Here is a 21,537-nt window from a genome sequence, read left to right as displayed (position 1 = left end):
ACGGCGAGAATGCTTCCCAACATCCTGTTTTTCCACCCACGCCCTCAATCTAGTGGACTTTCCAAAGATATTTTGCTATTTATTGAAATATTTATTACAATGCTATTTATTTCAAAGTGGTTTATTTTAAGTCTCTTGCAATATGTAATACAGTGTTTTACAGAAGACATTTTATATTTGATAAATATTTTGTATTTTTTTCAATAAAGAGTTACAGCATTTGAAATGGCGACTACTTCATGTCTTGATTTTCATCTTTGGTTATCAATAGTTAATGCAACACTGAAGATAATCTTGTTATAATGAAGATGTACAGAATATGAATCAATAAGCACTCTGTCGGGCATGTTTTGTATTCTGTGGGTTTCTCCTGTAAGCTGCAAACTGATCGGTTAGCTGGTTTTCTGTGTCTTCATGTGGCGTTGATCCGAGGGGCAGTCTGAAGAGTGAAATCAGATCGAACACAGTCAGCTATCAAATGTTTTTGGTATCAAAACACCCCTCCCTGTCTGCAGGCTCCCCACATGATATCAGAGCAGCCGCTGACTCACCACTAGCAAATGTCCTCGTCTGCCTTTGGTCACTTTCAGCTCTGCGCCCCTCACAAAATCAATTATTCCTTCCTTGCCTCGGGCCACAGTAAACTGGATGCTGCGTGCCAAGAACAGATGATAAGTTGGACTGACAGTGACCACCACACAGAAGCCGTCAGTCTGAATCTTACCTGCCCGGGTTGATGTTGACGTTGCTCGTCTTGTTGGCCATCATGGCTAGTTTTGTCACCAGCTCGATCAAGTGGCTGCAGTGCAGCAGCAGATCCCCCTGTGGGAGAGACAGCGGGCTTTAGGGTGGCTGCGTGGTTGCTTTATTCCACACAGGCATGACTGTTGTGTCCTACTGTACCTTCTGTTTATTGTCCTCCCTGATGATGTGAAGAACACACATCCCATCACTGAGAGAGCTCAAAGCGATATCTGTTTCAAGAAAAAAACACAAAACAAATCACTAAACGCACACTGAACAGTCACTATGTGCATTAATGGCCACTTGAGGCTAGCTCCAAAAGCAAGTTATTCCCCGTAGACTCCGATCTTAAAAGTCCCTAACTTTTCAACATCTTTTACAGTCTGGTGTAAAACAGTTTTGATCTCTGTGGATAGTTTTCCCCTATGATAACAACTGTATGGGGCAAATCATTCGTAGCTGATTCATACGCACAGCGGAGTTAAGTGTGTGGCCGTTATGAGTAACAAGTGTTCCTGCACAGGCAGCTGTAGCCAGCAGCTGCCTGCTAGACATCCCCTCTGTTAATTCAAGTCTGCAGAGAATTATCTGACTCATAACGACTTCCCGTCTAAAGCCCATCAACGAATTTGTGAAGGTTTTTATTACATTGTTTTACAGCATTAATTAGAATATGTGTGTGTATGTGTGAACTTGAACCTGTATAGTTTGCTAGCAGTAGCTGATAAGTTCACAGTTCACTTTATCATCCAAATATGGAAACTTCTGCTTTAGAGTCTCTAGAGACTGAGCTGAAGTTTCCAGAAAAAGCCGTTTAGATTTTGTGACCGCAGATGGTCGTTTAAAAAAAAGAAAAAGCAGGATTTAAAACTGTAAAGATTCCTCCCTTACAAAAATGATGCATTTACAAGTGATGAATTCAAGAACATTATATCAATAACTATCTCAATATACTACATTTGTAAAACTGTCCCCTTTTCAGGGCTGGTTTTCACCTCTCAGAGCTGTGTAGTCGATCCTCTGCTTGATCTTGGTCTTGTCCACCAACACAGCAAAGGTGTTAGTGAGGAGCAGCTGGCGAGGGCGCGGCTTGAAACCCCTCCTGTCATACTTTATGACTGAAACACCGTACTGATAAGGACAAGGAGACACGTTACTCCAAAGCGGCATTTATTATCGCCATCAGGCTTTAAAGAAAAAAAAAAAAGTAATCCTACCTGCACTTTGTCATTGCCAAGAGTCTGGACGACTTTGAGATTGATTTGCTCACGTTCTGTTCAGTAGAAATGCTCTGTGAATTTTTTATGCTTGCCAGTGTGTGGTGGATAACAAGTGCAAAGACAATGAATACATAAACATGTACCAAGCCTGGAGTCCAAAAACAGCCTTCCAACACTCTGAGGGTAGCTGTCTTTCTGATCCTTGAAGATCTCACTGGCTACAACTTTCTGCATCATCTAGAGGACAAACAAAAATCGAGTGAGATTTAAATAAAAATGAAAACAAAACAACTAAATCAAAGCCAGTCAGATAAAATCTCAATCCTGGACAAACATTAATAAGTTGATGCAGGAAAAAACAACAACAAGATAACAGGTAGACCATCTTCTGTAATCAGTATACCTGCTTCTTCCATTCGGGCTGGACTCTCCTGCAATACTTTGTGACCATGTTCCGCATGTGCAGCCTCCGCAGGTGCTCCGATGCCTGTAGGAGACCATAGAATTAACAATGCAGACTATCTATTAAAATATTATATTATCTGTTTGCAATGATCTTAGACAGCACGGGGACTCAATTTGAATGTGGGCTTTTTGCACCTCAACGAGGGACGGAGGAGGTGTCGGCCAGGATTTGTCCAAAACACTCTTGGGCAGGTTTTTGCGTAGATTTTTCAGGAAGGAGTAACGAACATGATCCATGAAATAGTCATTCTCAGGACCGTATTCCTCATGACGGTAGATGAAGCCTTTAATGAACCTGGAAAAAAATAATACAAAAATCGTGATGGAAATTATTATATTTTGCAAAATGCAGCACTAAAAACTAGAAGCCAAAACAAAGTTTCACTCAAGCACCTGCGAATTAAGTCAGCAGCCTGGCGACGCCTTTTAGCTCTCCTGCGTGCTTTCATCCCTCGCCAACCCGACTGGATCACTATCACTATGTATATACACACATGCATGTATTAACACCAAGACAGCTCTTATACTCAGCCAAAGAGAACACCCCAACGTTAGTGCAGCAGACACGTAAAGTCAGTTTAGACCCACAAAGGAATGCTGGGAAAATGAAACAAAGCTGTAATGCAGATTTATGCATTGGTACCAAGCAGGTAGTTCCAATGTAACTATACTATACAAACACTTATATATTCTCATTTCAGGGGCTATTCTTTAAGGAGACAGGTGGCAAAGTATGAGAGCGCCAACAGCTGGAGGTGATCTGACCTGCACGTCTGATGCGTTGGTACTTGGCCCTCTCTCTGTAGCCTCTCCATGATGTCTGCAGGGTCAGTGCTGAAACATGAGGAATATAGAGTTATATTTTTGTGTACTCTATTGTGCATTTAGTGTGTACCTTATGATCGTGTTTAAAATATGTTCATTTTGATGATTAAAATCAGGAGCTGTTTCACTAAAACCTCCCAAAAAGCTGAAGCTTCACACCTTTGACACTCTAAACTCATTAGAAGTGTGTTTCATGAATATTTGCATCACTACCTTATATTTTATTTCAGTTGTGATGCCCTCAGTTTGATAATCCTTGCTATTGCTGCTTACCTATCTCTGGCTTTTTCGCTTCTAGAGCATCTTCAGTATTGAAAAGAGTTTTTGGAAAACGGATGAAGATTTTTGATCTGCAGAAAGCAGCCAAAAAAAAAATTGTGATCAACACAAAATCAGTGTGCCTTTCAATGGACACTTATTGCATTTGAGTGTGATTAAATGCCTTGCATACAACATTAAACAAGTTACCTCCCCAGTTTGTACTCTTCGTCTTTGTATCCCAGGTGCTTAACCAGTGTCAAAACTCCATCTACGAGTCTGCCATGCCAGTTGGGCCACGTCTCAGGACACAGGGGCTTATACCTAAGAGCATTTATGAACGGTTACAATAAAAGAAGAATGAACATAAAGTAAACAGCCACTGCAACTGTGAGCTACCGCTGCAGGAAGGCTTCAAAGCGCCGACGATATGCAAAGCCAGCTCTCCTGACCCTCAGGTTTTCCATCAGACCCAGGTACTTCACCTGATGTCGAACCAGAACTTCATCAAACCTTCCTGCAGGGACAGAAACCGTATTTATTAGTAACAAAGAAATATTTCTGGCTAATGATATGAAACACAATCCACACAGCAGGATACGCTTCATTACATACATTAAGAAGCTGGCGGTTTTATTTATTTGAAATAAAAAGGACATTTTTATTAAAACAGTTGCAACTAAATCAAAATTCCTTTTGTTAGATTAACTTATAAACTTCTGTAATCACATGCTAGTTTGTTGTTGAATCAAACAAAACACATCTTTACTATCAGAGTGTTTAAGAAGGTATTTCCTTTTCTGAGAGGTTTTGATTGAGAACAGGAAATGTAAGAAAAGAATTAGGTCAAACATAATTAGTTTATGAATCACCAACTAAACATCATTTCTAGTTCACTGCCGTGTGACAAAACTGATAACACAGCAGCCAGTGTTGGACGGGTAACCTTTACATTGTTTTTCTTGATCTGTATTTAGGATCTTCTAATAAAGCCTTTATTTGAGACCCGGACCTTCCCTAATAAAAACGCTTATATATCCCAATTAGTATGACAGGATGTGAAACATGTACCTGGCTGCTTGGCGTCATTTGGTTTGATACAGCGCACGTAGGATGGCTCTTTAGACCTGAGGATTTCCGTAAGTTTCATCAGGCTGTTTTTGAACTGAGTGGCAGCCTAAAGGATCAATAAAAGAAAATTAAATGATGTGAAATTCTCTGAGTGTATTTTCTGTTTTTTTAAAATCATGCCTACAAATGATCAACATAGAGAGTGTGACTGATTTGTTACCATCTCTGGGCGTTTCTGGTCTATGACTTCCTCTCTGCGGAAGCAGTGACTTAGGATCTGGTTGTCTGACTGGCACATGACCTGAACAGAGACCAAACCACAAAACCACAAGTCAACATTAGATGCCCCCCCTCTTCCTCTTCACTCTGCAGGAGACAGAGTGGTTTTCAAAGGTTGTGGTGAGGCTCTACCTTGTCCCTTTTCACTATCCTCACCTCTTTCAGGTTCCTGTTCAGCAAGTCATTGTTCTTGTCGAGGAAACCTGAATGGAAGCAAAAACACGGTCATTGAGGAATAGGCTGTTTGTGAATCATCCTCTCTATGTGTTGTCTCATAACAGGAAATGTAAGTATGAATACGCTATTGATCCAGCCTTAACAGTTTACCATTGACATTGTAGTTGACCTCTCCGGCATAATGCAGCAGTCTGAACTCCTCCCTGCTCATCACCCTGCGAGTCTTTCCATTTGCCAACTTGTGCCTGAAATAAACACACACACATAGATTTACTCACATATATTGTACAGTACAAGTACAAGTCTTTGATATAAGATGATGCTTACGTGACAAAATGGGGATGGCCGCCCACTGTGTCCTCCAGTTTCTCTAAAAAGGAGACATCACAAGTTTCTCCGGGCCTTAGGCACTCCTCGTCCTGTAAGATATTCACACTATTTAATTTCTCAAAAAGGGAAAGAGAGATAAATAATCAAAGATGCAAACTCAACGCTGTTTTACGCACCAGAATGGAGATGATGCCTTTGTGCTTCTCTTCTATCAGGTCACAAATGATCTTGTTGTCAAAGTATTGCACAGTTTCCCACTGCATGTGAAAGGAAAGAATGTAGTTTTAGCATCGAAATTCGATATCAATAGTTGTTTCACACTGACTATGCAATTAGCAGCTGTACTCACTGCAATTCCTTCTGTCTCATATTCTTCCTGCTCAGATCTGAGGGTCAGCTCAATAAACAGCTGCTGGAGCTTCTCATTGCAGTAGTTGATGCAGAACTGCTCAAAACTGCAGGCAGGAAACTTCTTTTAAAAAAGAAGAAAACTACCACACATTGCAGTGACAATGAAGGCTACGTCTGACAGCGAAACTGGTTGACGAACTGCGCTAATAAGCAGATGACGGTGAAAAGGAAAAGAATATAATCCATACCTGTTGTGCTGCAGGACCTCAAAGCCATAGATGTCTAGAAGCCCTATAACTGAGGAACCTTTGCTGCTGTGGTAGATTTCATCCTGCACAGCATACACAGTGCACATCATTCAGTCAGAGATAGAAGACAACAACAGCCTCACAATAAGATGGAGGAATTTCTTTTGTTATCTTTAAGTTGTTACGAGTGCTGCACCTTAAGAGCCAGCGACTGGTTGATCTTCTCCACCAGCCACGTGAAGGTCCGGCCATACACAGCCTTGGCTAAGGCGTCACGAGCAGCCTCCGCTTGCTCAAAATTTAGCGGGGTGATCATCTGCATAAACATAAAAACAGCCCAGTGAAAAATGCCAAAATGCACATCAAACAACTGAAAACCTGAGGAGTGATGACGAAAAGATGATGACCTCCTCTCCCTTGGCTGTGAGTTTCTTGTGAGTGAGTGCCTCCCTAAGGGCTGAGCCATCGACACCCAGCAGCTGGAGAACAACAACACATCTGCTCTCAGTCAGGCTGTTTTGTAAGATTTCTAAGCATATTTAAACATCTGTCAATACTAGCGGGATTGTACTGACCCTTGCAAGATTAGAAATCTCAGTGGTGATATAGGTTTCACCTTCCTCCCCTTCCCCAAACTGCATGTTTCCCAGATGGAGAACACTGGCGATGATATTCAGCAATTTCTGAGGTGGGAGACAGGAAGAACAGCTGGCAACAACCTCATAGATGAACAATTTGTTTTTCAAATGCCTCGACGATGATGTAGTGTTCAGAATAGCATTATTTATTGCAAAAATGTCAGAAAAGCGCTCATTAAGGATTCGAGTGTCGAAACAATGTAAAATGATTTTAATATGGTAAAACTCTGAGTGTTACTGACCTGCACTTCTTCTTCTGTGAAGCCAATGACAGGAAGGGCCTTCATCACAACCTTCCAATTATTCTTGTCACTTATGGAGCTGACTCTGGGACAGTTGCCCTGAAAAAACCCCCAATTTAAAATGATACCGCAACTAATGGCGCAGACAATTTGTAATTCTTGAAACTGCATGACACACACCTTAACCAGATAACGGTAGTTCTGGGGGTTTCTTTCCAGGTTTAGTGTGTTGAGTTGGTCATCTTCTCCTCCATCCAGAAGCTGATAGAAGATGTGGAAGTTTCTCTCGCCATGGTTCTGGTGTACTACACGAGATTTCTCCAGCAGGTAGTTTAGGATGTGACCACCCACCGGTGCCCCCTTGAAGAGGTTACACAAAAAGATGAGAGCTGAGAGCAACTATTAAACACAAGTTTTCTTCTAGAGTTGTTGCTTTTCGATGCTATGATGACTCGTATGATGTTATCCATTATATCAGTTTTAGCGTTTACCCTAAAGTCAAACTGGACATCCATGTATTTCCCAAAGCGGCTGGAGTTGTCATTCCTTAGTGTTTTTGCATTGCCAAATGCCTTTGCAAAAAAAAAAAAAAGACAGGAAATTAGAGAGAGGAAGTGAAATTAAAAGAAAGAATGCAACATAAAATCACACACTCCCAAAAAAATCCCATATAAAAATAACAGATAAGTCAGATAATATCATGCACTGCAAATACAGACTAATCAGCTTGAAAAGCCTAACTTTTAAATACCTCCAGGACAGGGTTTGACTGTAGCAGGCGGTCACCAAGTGCAGCCATGTGATCATTAGTTGGGCAGGTGACAGCGTAGTACAGGAGGATCTTCTTGGAGGCCTCTGTTTTACCTGCTCCGCTTTCGCCTGATATGAGTATACACTGGTCTTTTCTCTCGGTCCGCATGGCCCGGTAAGTGTTGTCTGACAAGGCATAGCTGAGGAAAAAACAAAAATGCAGGTTCAGCTACAGATCAACATGCAGGTTAAACACAGCAGTGGAATAAAGTCACATAACAATCAGCGTAGATCCAGAAAACCCAAAGCAAATACAGAGAGGTTGTTGTTCCATCTGCAGCCATTTGTATTTGGTAGTAGGGCTCTGTTATGGGAACTCCCTGACTGCATGTGTGCATATGTGGAAAGCTTAAGGTAGGGAGAGCAGTAAGACTACCAGTATGTTTATAAGTGGGTTTCCAAGCAGCTTGTAAGGGTTGCTGCAGCCGTAGGGAGCTAAAACAATTTGAATAGCAAGGTGAGATTTACGGATGTGTGCAAAAAACAAGCTCAGATCAGCCAACTTTACATAAAGCCACTTTCAGCTACTCTGTTATTTACAAATGGTTGGCACAGCGAGTAGGTCCACATAATTAATTTTATAATCACTTTATAAATAATCTATAATATGTCAAAAATATCAGATTTAGTTAATAATTATCTGCTTGTGATTTGCTTTCTTTTCATCCTGACTGAATATTTAGAGTTTTTTGAGCTGTAGTCAGACAAAAAGCAAAAACTGAAGCAACATTTAATTTTTGTTTGGTGTTTATCAAACTGAACCATTAATAAAAAACGCCTGAGGAGCCTGAAGTGACTCACATGTGAGGCGATATTTCGTAGAAGCTGACCCCTCTGTAACGATCCATCTGCTGCTTGGAGTAAATCTCTAGCTCTTTGTACGGGTTCATCGACACCAACACTGAGCCGATATACGTCTGACATCAAACACACAGGGAGTAGACACCACGTTCAAGTTATGGCTTAACACATCATGGGAAATGTTTTAGAAAATATGAAGAAAAATTATTACATAAATGAGGTTTTCTCTGAAGCGCCGCCGCAGGTTTTCTATGAAGGCTGCCTCGCTGTTGTAGTTTTCCAGCAAGACAAAGTCCTGCACTCCAACCCTGTCCCGGGCAGTCAGCGCACTCTCCATGACCAGACGCACTCTTCCCTCAATGTCCACCTCCTACACAGAAAAGGAGAAAAAGGATCGTTACAAACTTACATGGAATGTGAATTTCTCTTCATTCTTGAGTCGCTTCCTGCCTTAAATGGCAATCGAAGACAAGTTTTTAATCCTTCTTATAAATATCTAACATAAGCAATTACACACAGCTGACAAGCAGGGGGCACAAAAGGACAATTCATACTCCCTGCTACATTCACCCAGTAGTGAACAGGTTAATACGCAGCACTCAAGAAAACAATAATTACCACATGATTTTCATGGCACAATATTTATTTCAAAACCCTTTCAAAATGCCAGGGCAAATGAATCCCCCAAGCAGCGCTCTCTAAAGTTTACAGAGTGCTTCTTGGCTGTGGAAATGAGTCGTGCAAGTGCACAAAGAAGAACAGTTCCACCAAGCATGCCAAGATTAAACAATGAAGACATTTAAGGAATCCTAATGATAAACAGACAGGATAGACTCCTCTATTTTTTGACAGAGACAGTGTATTATCATGTGTGTACACAGTACACAAAGTTTTATATCACCAGATGGGGTTTAACTAGAAAAATGTGTGTACATGTCAACCCCACTGTGAAGATAAACATCATAGTGGGGACAGGAACGAATTACTAGCGGAGTTCTTAGATATGCCCTAAAGTCAGATATAACACACACACAACAACATGCAGCGTCATGCAAAGAGATAAAAAAAATGCCAGTAGTCATTACTTACTGATGAGAAATATCCAAAGAAACACTTGAGCGTATATTAAATGCACAATATACCGCAGCCAGACAAAATGTGCTCTATGTTCGGTATCAAAGGCTCATTTAAGAAACAAGCCCTTCTCTTTCACATTCATAAAATACAAGCAGTAAGTGGAACAAAGGGGTTAGACTTCCACAGGACGTTTGTTTTTCTTGAACGCAACAGCCTCTCGAGGGTCTCATTTGGCCGGCCAACGCTGCTAAAAGGTCATTATCTCTGACCACTTCATGCAGGAATATCCTTAAAAAAACAAGAGGACAACAGTGGACGACAGCCAAGAAGTGAACGCAAAGAAGTCACCGCACACTTCCACTGCAGCCCCTCCTCTCTGCTTCACCTTGTAGTATTGTTTTCCCACTTGCAGGTGGGCTTCCTACAAAAAGCAATTACTGTTCCAAGTCAGATTTTCCAAAAGGATATGTCTCAAGAATTTCAGGGTCAGATTTAGGGCATGCTTTCAGTGATTTTGATGCAATTTGACATTCTACTCATTATACCCATATAAAGACAACAAATGAGCAGTGCAGACAAAAACTTATCCTTACAGTACTTTTAACAAAGGGAGTGGAATGATGTAGCAGGTTTCCAGTTTTCAAATGTTCTGCAACAGCTATAATGAAAAGTGCCTGGATAACACTTGTTTTAGCGCTTAGGTTACAGTCAGTGTATGAGGTTGCAACTCATCACATTCTGTACAGTGTCACGGGGTCTTCCACATTATTGTGAAACTCAAGAGTTCATCTCAGTGTGTTCTCTCGCTGTAGATGACTGTTGAAGTTCTGAGCTTTAACGGACTTGCTTTGGCTAAAGCTTTCATTTCAGCTTCCTTAACCCTCATACCTTAACGGTTTCTGTGCTGTGCAGTAGCTGCTGTGCTCAGAGTACCTGCGCAGTGTCCAGCTTGAATTTGTAAGGATCTTTTTCAAGTTATGTGTTTTTGCTTTCTTTCATTACAGGATTTTTGTCAACTTTAGTGATCAGAGGCCTCATTCAGTACTCTTCTTTGATACCAAAATCAGAAAGATTGCTACCACTTGCATTGGAGGAAATATGTGGTTCAGTTACGTTAAGGGCTATAGGTCTGGGATGGAGGTTTAACCAGAATCAAGTGTAATCCCTGTAGCTTTGTTTTCTGTGAACTGACCTGAGGCCTGCTTTTTACAGCACTCAGAGTGTGATCTAGCTGACGGTGCATGAGAGCTTAATGTAGGATTTGACTCTGAGTATCAGGGAGCTTCTGAGAAATCTGCAGGTTTGTGGGTGCAGCTGCAGCTGCAGTAACAAAGTTAACAGCAGGACTTGGCCCTAGGCCTCATGACTAAGCTCTGCAGGGCCAGCTTCATTCGGATTGTCTTCCTTATAAGGCATGCCCCACCACTCTGTCCCAGGGATAAGCAGCAGTGGTACCATGGTGGGCTCCTGACCAAAGTTGTCCCAGCAGAGATATGATGGAAAAATAGCGTTTATGTTGTTTTTTTTCTTTTATCCGGACTGCTTGAGTTAAGGCTTACACAAAACCCCTAATATACACTGACTCATACACAGGAAAAAAATTCCAAGTGACTCATTGTTCTGTTTTGCTTTTCCCCCTCTGGTGTCTCCATGGCAGAAAGAGGGAATAGGTTGATCGGATGTCTGACTTTATTGTATCAGTACAGAAAATGCTTAAACATAGCCACAAGTAACCACAAATTGCGAGTAAGTGGGCCGGAATAAAAAGGAAGATAAAACAACGAGCATCATGGACCTTACCCTGGCTTGGTACCTCATCCTGTCCTGTTGTTGCTGGAAGAAGGTTGAACTGGTGGTTCCCCCTCAGGCTGGTGCTCCTCCTCCTGTCTCACAGACTTCTTAAACGCAGCTTCTCATCCACCTCTGCCCATGGGCAACACAATTAGGCAACTTTACGTCTTACCCTTCGGTCACTTTCTCTGTTTCTCTCTGCCTTGGTGTCTCTTCCTTCACGTCTTTGCGCTTCCTTGCTTGACTCCCCTGTGCACACACACTTAGGCCAAAACACAAGCGGCTCCTCTTGTTTGCACCTTCAATTCATCTTGTCCATGACAGGTCAAAGTAAATCACCGCCTCTCCGTGATTCCCTGTCCTTCCTTCTGAACTATTCTGCATGAAACAAGGGCAGGAACTACACTCACACGTCACTCTGAAAGAAAAAAAAAAAAAAAGTCGAGGGAAAGTATGCTGTTGGATAATGAGAAAAAAAAGAGGGCCAGAGAAAACAGAGAGCGGAGAGGGTTAGGAAAAACTTGCTAAGAGCCCCAGACTAAAAACATGTAATCACTGTGCAGCTATTAAGAAAAGAAAAAAAAAACAGAAATCACATGATTGGCCCTTAGGACATTCTTTCCTTCCCTCCCTGTTAGTTTGCTCCCTCCCTTTTCTCCCACAAGCCGAGGCAGATTCACATGGGATGTGAATTATGGAAGTGTTTCACCAGCAAGACTGCCTGTCTCCTAGTGGCTGTCATCCACTGCTGACGAAATAACTTACACCATCATAGAAATATCACCCCGCAGATATATTAATCTGAAGTGTTACATTCCCCATCTGTTTGCTTTCCTTGGCAACAGCCACAACACAACACATTTTTAACTTAACACTGACTTAACATATGAGCGGTGTGCATGAATTATCAGATTCCTCTCTTATTATCCTCCCTCCTCTTCAAGACATTTTTTGTGTATGTGTATGCTTTCAAGGCCACATCACCTTTCTAACAGAACAGCACCCTCCTCTGGTTCCCCACTCCTCATCTTTCCTCTCACTTCACTGTAGCTCAGTCTGTTTCCATGCCACACCCACTTTCACATGCCAGCATCAAATATCCAACAGAGAGGAATCTGAATAATGCTGCCCAGATGGGAAAACCTTTTACCTTTTTTTTTCCTTCTTACTCTCAATAGTGCTTAAAAAGAAGATAAACAGTTTTGTATAAGCAGTAAACACAAATACACCAATTTTAAACCGATCAGCCTCACCTCATAATGCAGAGGTCTCCCTTACGCTATCAGAACAGCTTTGATGCTTAAGGATGTTGATATCAAACCTCAGCCTAAGCATGTGCTGTGGTTTTTGATTCTGAGAGTTGGTGGGATTCTTTGTGTCCTGTGGGTTGTGAGGTGGGGCCTCTGTGATGTGGGCTTGTTCAGCTCATCCCACAGATGAGCTGGATTAGGATGTGGAGAGTCTGGAGGCTGGATGAATGCTGTGGAGTCTGCGATCTGTTCTTAAGGACTATTTGTGCTGTGATGCATTGTCCTGCTGGGGTAAGCTGCTACCACTGAGGAGTGCTATTGTCAATGGAGAGGTGTGCATGCTCTATTTAAATGGGTGGTTCATCTTAAAGCATCATCCACATGGATGCCAGGGCCACATGGCAGAACATTGCATTGTAACAAGAAGATACATTTATCCACTTCACTTATCAGTGGTTTTAACATCATGGCTGATGTCAGTTGGTGTCACTTGAGTATTTCTCGTGCTGCCTCCTAAAATATACAGGAAATACTTCTTACATGTGCACACAGATTTATGCACAACAAGTCCTTTGTTTACTCAGTTCTCTCACTGTACCCCCTTCAATTGTGTAGCTCTATTCACTGCAGGTCAGCTTTATATGGAGCACAAAAATAAAAGGAAGTGTGTACAATGAGCTGATAATTGATCATTAAGTTGGGTCATAAAAATCACAGCATATTCTCCTATCGAAGTCAAACAATGTGGAAATATTCTTTATAGTTTTGTGGCTTGTAAATGATACTTCCTCTTATATGATCATTTTTTTCTCCAAATACCTCTGTGGTAAACAACTTAATTCAATTTGCAGTATTTAAGCTGTCAGAAAAGTCCATTTAAAACTTTCTTACTATACAGGCATCTGAGACATAATATGCACCAGGCTGACTGCTGGCAGCAAATATCCAAGATACCGAATGTGCAATGACATGCATATGGAAAACATGAACGTACTTTCTCAACAACATCTGCTTTTTTCTGCTCCGCAGACAGTATAAGTAACACCGTCAGGCTCACGCCCAGGAAACTTGCACATATACTAAAGTCAGTGATGAAGAAATTGCAGTTTCATGGCAGAGTCCATTACCATCTCCTAAGATATGCTATTTTCCAGCTGAGTTGTTTTTCAATCATTGTTCCTATCTTTGTTTAGCAGTTCCTGTAAGAGAGATTTCCTTCCTGTTTCCTGATGTTCAGGATCTTCCTTTATTAGCCTGCTTTGTGTTTGAGTGTAATGTGATAAATATTTTTCTAATTATTCATTACATCTACTATAATTGTATATTAGCACCTTAAAATAAAGGTTAAATAATGTGTATTGATGACCTGGGCTCTAATCTTTACCTTAACTAAAATATGTTGACAGGACTGAGCTTATTGACTCAAACTAAGTTCCTCTTACAAACACACCCCTCAACGCTTCACCTCAGATGCCCCACTTCTGTCAAACTCGGTGCTAAAACGCTGTAAAAATATTCCTTTAGCGTCTCAAAGGCAAGTCAAGTGAAGCACATCTCTCCCATTTTTTTTTCCAGCTGTTTCCCTTTCATGCAACAACCCTCTGCCTGAGTTCAATTTCAGATAATCACATTATAAACTCAAAAAGTAATTCTGAACATCTGACACATTATGGAAGAAATCCAGAGATCTCAGCCTTCTTGTCACAAGCTCCCTGTCTCTGTGGAGACGAAGATTTAATAATGTTTTTTTCTCATTTTGTATTTAAGTCGCTCGGGTTTTCTGATGCAGTAGAACAATAAATCATAGAGGAATGGTGTTTTATTTGGTATGGAGGGAAAAGTGGTCTTTCTCTCTTCCCCTCTGTTGCATACACACTATGCATGAATATTATAAATTTAACTAAAACCATAAAGGACATTCTAATATCGTTTGGGTTACCTCGCCTGGCTAACCCAGCTGTTTATTATTCCTCCGTGGGGAACCCTATTGTCCATCTGCACTGAGCTCCATCATCACCCATCTGCTGTCCCTTTCACCTCACGCTCACCTCCGCTGCCTCTCATCCCCCAGATCTCTGTTACACGACAAAGACCGCTTTATAAATTGACCAAGGTGTAAAACTAAACCCCACAGAAGAAACAAGCTGTGGAATAACTTCCAACAATCCAAAATTAACATGTAGTCTGGGTGTAGTAATCTATTTCCTTCAATGTAAGGTTTTTTCACTTTTAATAATAAGAAAAGGTAACACGAGGATGAAGTTCAGTATTTGTAGCTCGCCCTGCATGATCATTTCACCATAACAAGCATGAGTGTCTTAATACATTAAGCCCTATTTGATGCCCTAAATTAAACGAAGGCTTAGGGCTCTGCCTAGTGGTTGTAATATCAATTACAGTGAACAGGCTCCTCTGCCATTATTTTAAAGGGATGGATTACCATTAAATTTGGTTCCCAGAAAGTGAAACCTAATGTTTCGTTTTCTGGGAACATAAAAATACGATTCCAGGACTTTCCCTGCAATCGTGACTTTACATTCTACTGGCATTTAAGAACTAGCTCCATGTTTCTTCCAGCACTATTGAGCACAAAAACTTTCACAGAAGCATACAGTACAAACAAGCATCTAATAGATCATAGAAACACACAGAGAGACATAGAAATATATTGTACATAAATGTCTGTAATGTAGCATAAACAGAAATAAAGAACTATATGCTTACCTGGTCTCAGTTTTTAATCAAAGAGAAGAGAAACATTTTCTATCAGGCTGAACTCCAGAACTCGGGTCATAGCCACAGCCTCGGTTACTTGTGCAGCTCCAGGCGATGCTTGCAGACTAAACAGTCTACATCAAGACTGGCTTTATTTTCTACAGCAGCGGGGACTGAATGCACTCCAGCCCAGACCTGCACAGTCTAAACAGATAGAATTACAGAAAAGCAAAGGCACTCTAGACCAAAAGGCTGAATTTTCTTTAAAGGCTAAAATCTGTGACCAAAAGAAGACTTCTCTGCAAAAGAAATAGAAAATGTCAGACCATTTACAGACTCTAAATCCACTAGGAGGCAGTGATGTTAAAGTTAATTGTCTGCTAAAAGTAATGAGATATGACGCAGATGACTGAAGTCAGCCTCTGTCAAAGGTGGAAAAGCTGTATTGTACCTTTACTGTAGAAAACAGACCAGCTTATGACTTCCTGTATGAGTTTCCTTTACTATGTCGCAATTTAAATGAATTTTATGTGGTGCACTTTTGGGAAACTCAATGACTCAGTAATGCCAGATTACCTTTGCCAAAGCCTTTGTCTCTGTTTACTTAGTAAGTTTTCTGAGGGTCTTTGGAATGAACAGTGTTCATTGCAAAAAATGAAAAAAAAAAAAAACAGGTAAGTATCGTATCTTATTTCAAACAATAAAAAAATTCCAGGAGCCTGGTAAAGAGTTAGGTCAGCCTGAGGGAGGAGGCTGCATTAAGCAGGCAAAACAGCTCCACCACTGAAGAGACGTGTTCTGGAAGGTTAAATACACGCTATCAGTCAAAAGTTTAGACACACCGATTTAATGGTTTTTCTTTAATTTTACTACTTTCTACTTTGTAGACACATACTGAAGACATCAAATATATGAAGCAAGATATATGGAATTATGTAGAAAAGACAAAATGATAAATAACTCTAAATATATCTTATATTTTAGATTCCTCAAAGTAGCCACTCTTTGCTTTGTCGACAGCGCTGCAAACCCTTGGCCTTCTCTCAATAAGCTTCACGATGTAGTCAACTGAAAGGGTTTTCACTTCACAGGTGTGCCTTGTCAGGGTTCATTTGTGGAATGTCTTGCCTTCTTTTTTTTTTTCTTTCTTTATTTTTTTATTTTGTCTGTCCCATTTGGTTCTTTAGCCATCAGAATTGTTGTCTGAAGACCAACAAGGATACCAAATGGATTTATTTTGCCAAATGGATCATCATGGCATTGCTGTATTGGTCCATTTGATCAAACTTTGTTGTTATTATTTATTTTATTTTCAGTTGTTACAGATGGGACAGACATGACTGGGGGATAGGAAAGGGAGAAAGAAAGAGAGGAAGGAAAAGAAAAACAGAAGGGAAAAGGGACAGTGAGAAAGGGCACTTACAAAGAGAAAGAAAAAAAAAATCTCCTGGATCACCTGTTGAGAGAAAAAAAGAAGAGAAGACAAGCAAAAAAAAACCAAACAAAAACAAAGCAACATACTAAACACAACACCATCACGTTAATCTAGCTAAGTGTGAACAGCAGTAAATACTAAATATTGAAAGTTGTTGTGCAGCACGCAGGACAGACAGCGCACAATGTGCTTTGAAGTAGCAGCTAAGAAAGGTGTAGTTTATGTCTCACGAACAGTGAACACCCGTGTGCAAACCTGTGTGGATCAACGCTTGTATACAAAAAAGGTTTCCCCATGTAACGGTCTGCTAGAGGGTGTGGAGGCCCATAGCCCCGTCCCCAGTGCATGAAGCAGGCATGGAGGAGATCCAGGCTCCAGACATCCAGAGGCCCCAGAGTGCGAGAGCCCAAGGAGTACCACCGGAGGGGCATCCGTGCCACCCTCCTGGGAAGGGCTGAGGAGATCCCCAGACGAGGGGGTCACCCAGTAGCCACGGAGCAGAAGCCAGAGGGGTCTGGACTGGCGTGCCCGCCGGCTCTGCCGGCAGCCAGCTGTGCCAGAGTGAACCGAGTTGCAGGCCCCGAGGCCGGAGGCCCGAGGGCCCCTTTGCCCGGAAGAGGCCTGACCGAGCGACAGGCACCAGGCCCCGCCAGTAGCCACCGGGAGTGAGCTGGTGCATACCTGAGCGCCCAGCCCCGGACACCAAGAACCACCAATGCACCAACCCCTGAGGGCATCAGTTACCAGCAGGGAGTGTGGTGAGGGGAGATAGGCCTCCACACTTGGAGGGCCTGGGAGTACCCAGGAGGTGGAGTCTAAGACCCGACCTGACATATAGACACAGACAAACAGGCACACACAGACATAAACATGCTTTCCCACCCTCATGCACACATATACAAACACTCAGCACTCACCCAACGTAGGAATAGACATACATAGACATGTACACACAATCATACTCCCCAAACATACTCTATGCCCCGGGTCCAGGTACCCTCGCCCCCAGAGGGGGAAACGGCACCCAGACCCAAGAGATGTGACCCTTTCCCCCGGGGTGGAGGCAAGCAGACCGCCCCAGGCTCCGCAGCAGCAGGGAGGCCAATCGGACAGCCAACACCTCCTCCCAGCCCCCGCCCCGATGGCTAGTAGAGAACGGGGTGTGTGAAGACCCCATACCTCCCTCCTCCCGCTCATGTGTAGTGTTGCTGCGTGTTGTTCTAAAGTGCATTTAAAACAAGGAGGGCATGGTGCTGCTGCCAGAGAGCAGCAGGTGTTAGCACGGCCCCTCCCGAGAACCCTCAATGTCTACATGGATTTAAAATTGAGAGGTGGGCACCGCGCCAGAGGTAGGGTTGAATACACAGACCGTCCCTCTGGGCGCCGTTAACGTGGTCACCCTCAAGGCCCTATATATATATATATATGTGTGTGTGTGTTATGAGAGTGTGAATAATGTGGATGTCTAAGTTGTGAAATAAAATTGGGGCACAGGTGGCCAGAAGGGGACAGAGGGGGGGGAATGCCTCCCCTGCACCCTGGTGACACACCCGCACCCCAAGGCCCTACCTGTGTGGGAGGGTGTGGTGGAGCGGGAAGAAGGAGGCAGCCGGGATGGGAGGAAAAGAAGGAGGGGCAAGATGCCTCCTTAGGGCCAGCTCCCCCGCTGACCCCAGTAGGCACCCCCGTCCTCTAGTACACACCAAGGCAAGGGAGCCCAGGCCCATCCAGACCGGGGCCTATGGCAGCAGCACCGCTAAGCCCCACAGGATCTGGGGAAGCCCACCCCACCCCACCACAGAGGAAACTATACCCACCCCAACATTCAATCATCTCCAGACTACACAAGACAATGTTGTCCCAAGACAATGGACAACATCCATTAAGAAGGAATTTCTTGCCTTCTTAATGGAGTTGGGACCATCAGTTGTGTTGTGCAGACGTCAGGTTGGTACACAGCTGTCAGCCTTATTTGACAACTGTCAGAATTCATATTACGCCAAGAACCAACCAGCTAAAGTAAAGAGAAGCGACAGTCCACCATTACTTCATCATTAAGAACTAAAGGTCAGTCAGTCTGAAAAACATTGAATGTGTCCCCAAGTGCAGTCGCAAAAACCATAAAGCACTGCGACGAAACTAGCTCAAATGAAGGCCGTCCCAGAAAAGGAAGACCAAGAGTCACCTCTGCTGTTGAGGATAAATTCATCTGAGTCACCAGCCTCACATATTGCAAGTTAACAGCACTTCAGATTACAGCCCACATAAATGCCACACAGAGTTCCAGTAGCCAACTCCTAACCTCGACAGTCACTCGACCTAAACCCAATCGAGATGGTTTGGGATGAGATGGACCACACAGTGACGGCAAAACGGCCAACAAGTGCTCAGGAGCCCTGGGAACTCCTTCAAGACTGACTACCCGACTACCTGAAGCTCATTGAGAGAATGCCAAGCCAAGAGTGTGCAAAGCAGTAATCAAAGCAAAGGGTGGTTATTTTAAAGACTCTATAACATAAAACATGTTTTGAGTTATTTCACACTTTTTTGTTTACCACATAATTCCATAAGTGTTTTCATAGTTTTGATGCCTTGAATGAGAATCTACAATGTAAACAGTCATAAAAAGAAAGAAAAACCATTAAATGAGATGGTGTGGCCAAACTTTAGACTGGTAGTGTGGGTTAACACACAGATTCTGACAGAAGTCTGACTGTCAGTCTCAGATATGGGCAAGCGGAGCAGGAAAGGCATGGCGGTGGCAGTGGTGGGAGGAAAGCAAGGCTGGGGTGAGCCACTGGGAATCAGACAGTTAAATAAAATAATAAAAGTGTAGAAAATGATGTATAAAACATTGGACACAATTTTCAGGCTCATGCCCTGCGTCCTAATACAAATTTATTACATGTAAAGTACAACTGCACATGAATTAAACATAATTTTGTGCTGGGTAAATGCTCTGCAAAAAAATATGTTTTATGACCCTTTACTCAAGTTAAATTTACACCCCGTTTAAGTGACTTAAGAGTACACAAGTTGTACAGTCAAAATAAAGTACATAAATAAAATGTCCTCAATATGTAGAGACTGGGACTTCTCAGAATTACAATTAGGCCATTATTTTATTGGATAATTGCAGCCGTTGAAGACTTTAATTACTTGCATACTGCTGTGTCATTAGATGTATACAATAACATTTATTTTAAAGCTGACTTATTATGTTGCAGATAAATTGTATGGAGTATAACAAACGAATGCATGCAAAGAACAGTAGAACTGGAAGAGAAAAATACACAGTACATTAAACCGGCACTTTAATGAGGCACTTGAGTAAATGTACTAACTTATGTTTCTACTGGTCCTATCCATGCTATCCATGCTTTAATCTTACAGTTGGGCACTGTAAGATTAACAGTACTCTAGTTGAATGGCTCAGGAGAATGTGCTGAATCTTACATGAACATTCATAACCGCACATATGACAATGAGACAGCAGTGTGTGACACAAGCAAACCTTTCCACAGCTACTGTGAAAGCCAGGGCACACTGGTTTTATCACTGTTATATATTTTTTCACTGGTTTGATTGTGATTTTATTTAGAATTTTTGCTTTCAGTTCTGCTTACTTTTAGTTTCCAGTGTGTTTGCTAGTTTCAGTTCAGCTTTTATTTTTCAATAATATTCATTTTCATTCTGAGTATAATTCATTTCACTGACAGCTTAAGTTTCAATATTATTATAATGTGGGTATTAACTTTTCTGGGGAAAGTTTTAAGGTCAGAATAGATATTGCAATATAAACACAACGCCACATTGTAAAGATAAGGGGAAAGTCAAAAAAACATAAACACACTGAAGAAAAATTCAAACTAAAGGCATTTCCTCTATATTTTATTTCAATTAGTTTTGTGAGTATAGACAATCAACTCAGTTGGTTCTGTAGTTTTTTTTTTTAAACTTCATTTCCTATAACTAAACTTTTTTGCAACCATATGCAATTTTTGTTTAATGCCTCGCCTAACTTCTTAAAGCTTGTCCATAACACCAACTACAGCAAAACACCAACAAAAACATAGGATATAAAAGTTAAGCTAAAAGTGAAACACTTAAAGTTAAAACGCGTACATTTTGAAATGGATATAGAGGTAAACAACTGTAAATGTTAGTTTTTCCGACAACTTTGAAAGCTAAACTCATACAAAATATATATGTTTTGAAAACTAACCATAAGTAATTTACCTTTTGGTCTATATAGTTCAAACTTTTCACTTAAGAGTGGTTTATCCGTACTAAATCCAGACGGTCAATCTGCATGCTAGCCAACAACAACTTTATGTAGCATTGCTGTATGCTAATTACAAACCTTTATCCTGATATTAAACCACTTTTACACACGCAAAGTTCACAGAGAGGATGCAGACGCCCTCTTTATGCAGTGTACCAGTTAACAGTTTACATTTTACATTTTACTTTAAAGAGCTGCTGTAGGGCGGGTGTTGTCGAAATACTCGGACTGAACGTGGAGAAATCGATTACTTCTCAGTAACGACCTCTCCGCATAGTGTGGCGAGCTAGCAACAGTGAGAGCGCTGACCTACTGCAGTTGTGTGAGGGCGCCACTGGGAGAATCCCTCTCTCCGCTCCCTCTGTCTCCACAGCTCCGTTTTCCCAAAGAAAAGAAGAGGAGAACTAGGTCCGGGGAGGAGGAGGGCCGCCATTACGGAAAGCTGACAGAAATACCACTTTCACACGCGCAATCTGCTCCTAAATTGATCGGGACATGAGCAGTTTGTGTTGCAGCAGAAGGCAT

At 41.9% G+C, this 21,537-nt stretch overlaps 1 protein-coding gene across 1 annotated transcript; it reads right to left on the bottom strand.

Annotated features, from left to right (window-relative positions):
* Window positions 1-105: 105 nt before the first annotated feature.
* myo1ca (myosin Ic, paralog a) lies at window positions 106-21,400 on the bottom strand. Its single transcript, XM_031752502.2, has 34 exons — window positions 21,322-21,400; window positions 15,302-15,496; window positions 11,337-11,745; window positions 8,671-8,829; window positions 8,460-8,575; window positions 7,600-7,798; window positions 7,340-7,420; window positions 7,029-7,208; window positions 6,849-6,947; window positions 6,544-6,651; window positions 6,376-6,447; window positions 6,165-6,284; window positions 5,969-6,051; window positions 5,719-5,824; window positions 5,546-5,626; window positions 5,367-5,458; window positions 5,190-5,284; window positions 5,019-5,065; window positions 4,804-4,884; window positions 4,584-4,689; window positions 3,912-4,029; window positions 3,723-3,836; window positions 3,528-3,604; window positions 3,195-3,263; window positions 2,823-2,907; window positions 2,565-2,724; window positions 2,368-2,451; window positions 2,108-2,201; window positions 1,962-2,017; window positions 1,740-1,875; window positions 904-974; window positions 725-822; window positions 552-651; window positions 106-439 (listed from the first exon to the last, which is right to left on the bottom strand). The coding sequence occupies exons 3-34, from the start codon at window positions 11,352-11,354 to the stop codon at window positions 413-415; spliced, it is 3,132 nt and encodes a 1,043-aa protein (XP_031608362.1). The 5' UTR covers window positions 11,355-11,745; window positions 15,302-15,496; window positions 21,322-21,400; the 3' UTR covers window positions 106-412.
* Window positions 21,401-21,537: the final 137 nt, after the last annotated feature.

This window comes from Oreochromis aureus, linkage group 10 (assembly GCF_013358895.1).
Source record: "Oreochromis aureus strain Israel breed Guangdong linkage group 10, ZZ_aureus, whole genome shotgun sequence".
NCBI classification, from domain to species: domain Eukaryota; kingdom Metazoa; phylum Chordata; class Actinopteri; order Cichliformes; family Cichlidae; genus Oreochromis; species Oreochromis aureus.
The sequence above is the reverse complement of the archived record's forward strand: the minus strand, read 5'-3'. Positions and strand labels throughout refer to the sequence as shown.

Excerpts from the sequence above, each read along its gene's own strand:
- myo1ca (XM_031752502.2), bottom strand. Across the intron at positions 8,576-8,670 it reads TCAGAGAAAACCTCATTTAT|ACGTATATCGGCTCAGTGTT; the intron begins GTAATAATTTTT and ends GTTTGATGTCAG. Across the intron at positions 2,202-2,367 it reads AGCCCGAATGGAAGAAGCAG|ATGATGCAGAAAGTTGTAGC; the intron begins GTATACTGATTA and ends TTTGTCCTCTAG.